The sequence below is a fragment of the Punctularia strigosozonata genome (genome assembly GCF_000264995.1).
Source record: "Punctularia strigosozonata HHB-11173 SS5 unplaced genomic scaffold PUNSTscaffold_6, whole genome shotgun sequence".
NCBI classification, from domain to species: Eukaryota; Fungi; Basidiomycota; class Agaricomycetes; order Corticiales; family Punctulariaceae; genus Punctularia; species Punctularia strigosozonata.
The window spans coordinates 536176-539460 of record NW_006767438.1 but is presented as its reverse complement, the minus strand read 5'-3'; the positions used below and the strand labels follow the sequence as shown (position 1 = coordinate 539460).

General features: G+C 54.9%; 2 protein-coding genes across 2 annotated transcripts; both read right to left on the bottom strand.

Annotated features, from left to right (window-relative positions):
• Window positions 1-877: 877 nt before the first annotated feature.
• Window positions 878-1363, bottom strand: PUNSTDRAFT_44398 (uncharacterized protein; the record flags this gene model as incomplete). Its single annotated transcript, XM_007383516.1, has 1 exon — window positions 878-1363. The coding sequence occupies one exon, from the start codon at window positions 1361-1363 to the stop codon at window positions 878-880; it is 486 nt and encodes a 161-aa protein (XP_007383578.1).
• Window positions 1364-2012: 649 nt separating this feature from the next.
• On the bottom strand, window positions 2013-2655 carry PUNSTDRAFT_134054 (uncharacterized protein; the record flags this gene model as incomplete). Its single annotated transcript, XM_007383515.1, has 2 exons — window positions 2013-2087; window positions 2140-2655. 2 exons carry the CDS (start codon window positions 2653-2655, stop codon window positions 2013-2015), a joined length of 591 nt encoding a protein of 196 aa, XP_007383577.1.
• Window positions 2656-3285: the final 630 nt, after the last annotated feature.

Sequence of the window (3285 nt, the reverse complement as noted above, 5' to 3'; positions counted from 1 at the left end):
GTGTCGATCAAAAGGACATGCGCGCAATGTCCGACTCGGAGCATTGGGCCAGTCAACGGTCGAGGTGGAGGAGAAGAGACCGACTGATGACGTAAACTCGCTGATGCACCCGTTAGGGCCGGTTAGGTTTCCCCCGTGTTTGCATGTCCATCAACTTTGTTCAAATACAATGCGAGTCGACCAGGGTAGATATGTGATCCGGGGCGCTGCGGCGTGCAAGGCAATATCGTGACCTCTTTGAGGTGCGGGAACCGTCGCGAGTCGGCCAAAATATCGTCAATGTCGTCCCAGAGCAGAACTTGGCAGTAAAAGGAGTCGTTCCAATACTCGACGCTGATCGTGACGCGTTCGAGCAAATGGCTCTGTGCGGTATCGAGAAACTGTGAGACCCACGTCGCACAGATTGGGCGTTGGACCGCGAGATTGATGGGGACGCACAAGCTAAGGGATCGAAGCTGTGTGCATCGCCCTAAGTTCACGAGCTCCGTCATCGGCTCTGTATACGTTTGAGATGAGACGATAACACATAAAGATTATGTTCAACACACTTTTGGATGGGTATATAGGCGCGGAAAACGCTAGGTGCTCTAGTTGAGGAAGGTTGTCGAGTAAGCCACGTAGCGCGTCCCAATGTCTTTCGACGCTATAGTCGATGAAAAGGCGTTGCATAGAAAGGGCTGGTCTGCTCCCCAAACGACGATAGAAAAGGTGTGTCAGGTCTTTGGGGTTCCAGGGGCAGGGTCTCATGTCCAGAGAGCGAAGGTCGATAAGTGTCGAACCGGGCACGGAGTCATCCTCTGGGGCGTCCGGATTTAATGTCACGTTGTCCATCCTCAGCGCGGAGAGGCGGGGAAACCTCCCAAGCGCGGCCATCAAATCATGCAATGACGCAAAGATGCAGCCCGTCAGACTGACGACCCTTACATTCTGGGCGCGAAGGATGGAAGAAAGCGCGTAGAGATGAGACTCGGTGATCGTAGATTGAATCTTTTGCTTCGTGTTTGCTGATACCCCTGGGCAAACTGGCGAGAGCGAGCTCGTCAAGATATGTAAGTCGCAGCAGCAGATCGCGCATATGATTTTGCGTAGTCCCATCTTTCCCTACTGGAGGCGCAGTCGGTGGTCCGGATTGGGAAAGGTAGGTATGAACGTGCAGTTTGCGAATGTAACGAGCGATTTCGGGAATGTGGTCGAGCAATTCGAGGACCGTCCGTATGTGCTCGTCCTTCACGAGCGTCATCCTCCTCCAGAATGATGTTCGCGCGTGAGGGAGCATGCGTTGGTAGGTGAGCGCGCAGGCTCGGACATCAACTTCATCGTCCAGCTTCTCGATGATAAACCCCAGAATTTCTGGCGGCAGCATGGTGATATCTCTCTTGAGAATGCATCGCATAGCGAAGGTTCGGGGTTGTTGTCGTGGCGTCTAGTAGAATCGTGCACCTTGAGGTGGTCATGATTTGAGTCAGGTCGTCCGACGCGTACGGTGTGGTCACAGGTTGAGGCGCTGTTCGCAATCGCCGGGCTGCTCGAAATGCATCGCCGGGGCGCGTCAGTCGCTCCCTCGCGACCGTTCTACGTAGTGGTGGTACTACACAGACGCGCTCTCATCGGTAACTGGCTCTGTGCCCGCAACTCAGGGTGAGGCAGAACAGTGCACCACCCATTTTGATATCTGCGGAAGACGCCCAGGGAACTGGAGTTGCGCAGAAGCCACAGACAAACGCATGCGGAAGCAAGGAGAAAATGCACGCCCCCCCAACTCCGAACATCGTGCGCATCAGTGCCGGCATTTAGAGGATACATTCCACAAGGGAGTGTGGTCGGACGCGTCGGAGGCATTTCGGCTATCGTATCGGACATTGACGTGCATGCCTCTGGCTCTCGATGTAAGGATCACTAGCGTTCGCACACTTGTGCGCCGATTTAGGACAGGAATTCTGAGTCGATAACCCATGAATATAGACTTCACCATACATACAGCAAACACGGCGCGAATATCTCACCCAAAATGTTCATCTGCGATTTCGCGATGACAGCTTGCGAGCGAGCAACAACAGCGCACGGCCCATGAATGTTCTTCTCGAGCACTGCAAGCTCGTCAGACCGCCTGTCGCTCTCAGAACGTCGTGTGGAACATACCTCGGGGCACCAGTATAGGGAATTATAGCCGCTCCCACCGCACCTCTCAAAATGGTCGGCATGGTTTGCCCGCTCCACTCTGCCGCAGTAACAACATACTCGGAGCAACGCGTCCTCATCGAGCAATACCTCCGCCTGCAGTGCTCTCCCTTCCGCCGCACGCGGATCCAAGCGCATGCCGCCCGTCAAGCGCAGCGGGGGGCGCTTATAATCGATATTGATCAACGCGTCGAGAGTACTGCCCGGTACTTGCGACGGCGTCATCTCCACATCCGGCACGACCCACAACAACGGCTTTCCGTCCTGAGAAACCTCAGCCCGCGCCGTGGAGTTGAGAGTGGTGATGTAGCAAACGTCGAAGAGGTCTGAGCCCCAGGTAGACACGAACATGTACTGGGCCGAATCGATGTGCGATTTGCGCGCGAGGGCGAAGGGAAAGCCCGGGATTACGGGATTGACGAGGTTCCCCTCCCCGTGGTAGTAGGCCTCAATGCGGTCACCGATGCCAAATACCATGGGTGTCTCTGGATGTATGGAAGAAGATGGTAAATGGTTGGAATCGAGAGTGTGCGGCATCTACATGAGACGCGTCTTTTGCTGTTCAGTGCTGTTCGAACAGGGCTCTCTTGATGCTGGCGCCGACGCCGGCGGTTCCGTCAGACAAAGCTGGGAAACTATCACTGGAATGGCCTGATACGTCGGATTTCGGGCTCCATGCTGTGCCACCACATGCATCGACCTGCATACGTCTGATCATCACTATAAGGCGGGATTGCCAGCGTTCGCAGGTTAGTGTGCAAGTGCAGGACAAGGGTTATGATTATGATACCTAATATAGTCGTGAGTGTACAGTGTAGCATATAGAGAAGGTGCATTTCTGGCTCGCAATGTTCTGATGAAATCGCGCGATGAAATCTTGCGAGCAAGCGAATACGGCACACGTTCTACGCGAGCACTGCGAACTCGTTAGGGGGCCTGTCGCCTGAATGACACTAACAAACACACCTTGCGACACCAGTACAAGATGCCATAGTCGTTCCCGCTGCGACTTCGAGCTAATCCGGGCCGTTTCCATCCATCCATTAGATTCGAAGCAGGGCGTCATTCAAGGAAACCCCCCCCCCCCCCCCCCCCCCCCCCCCCCCC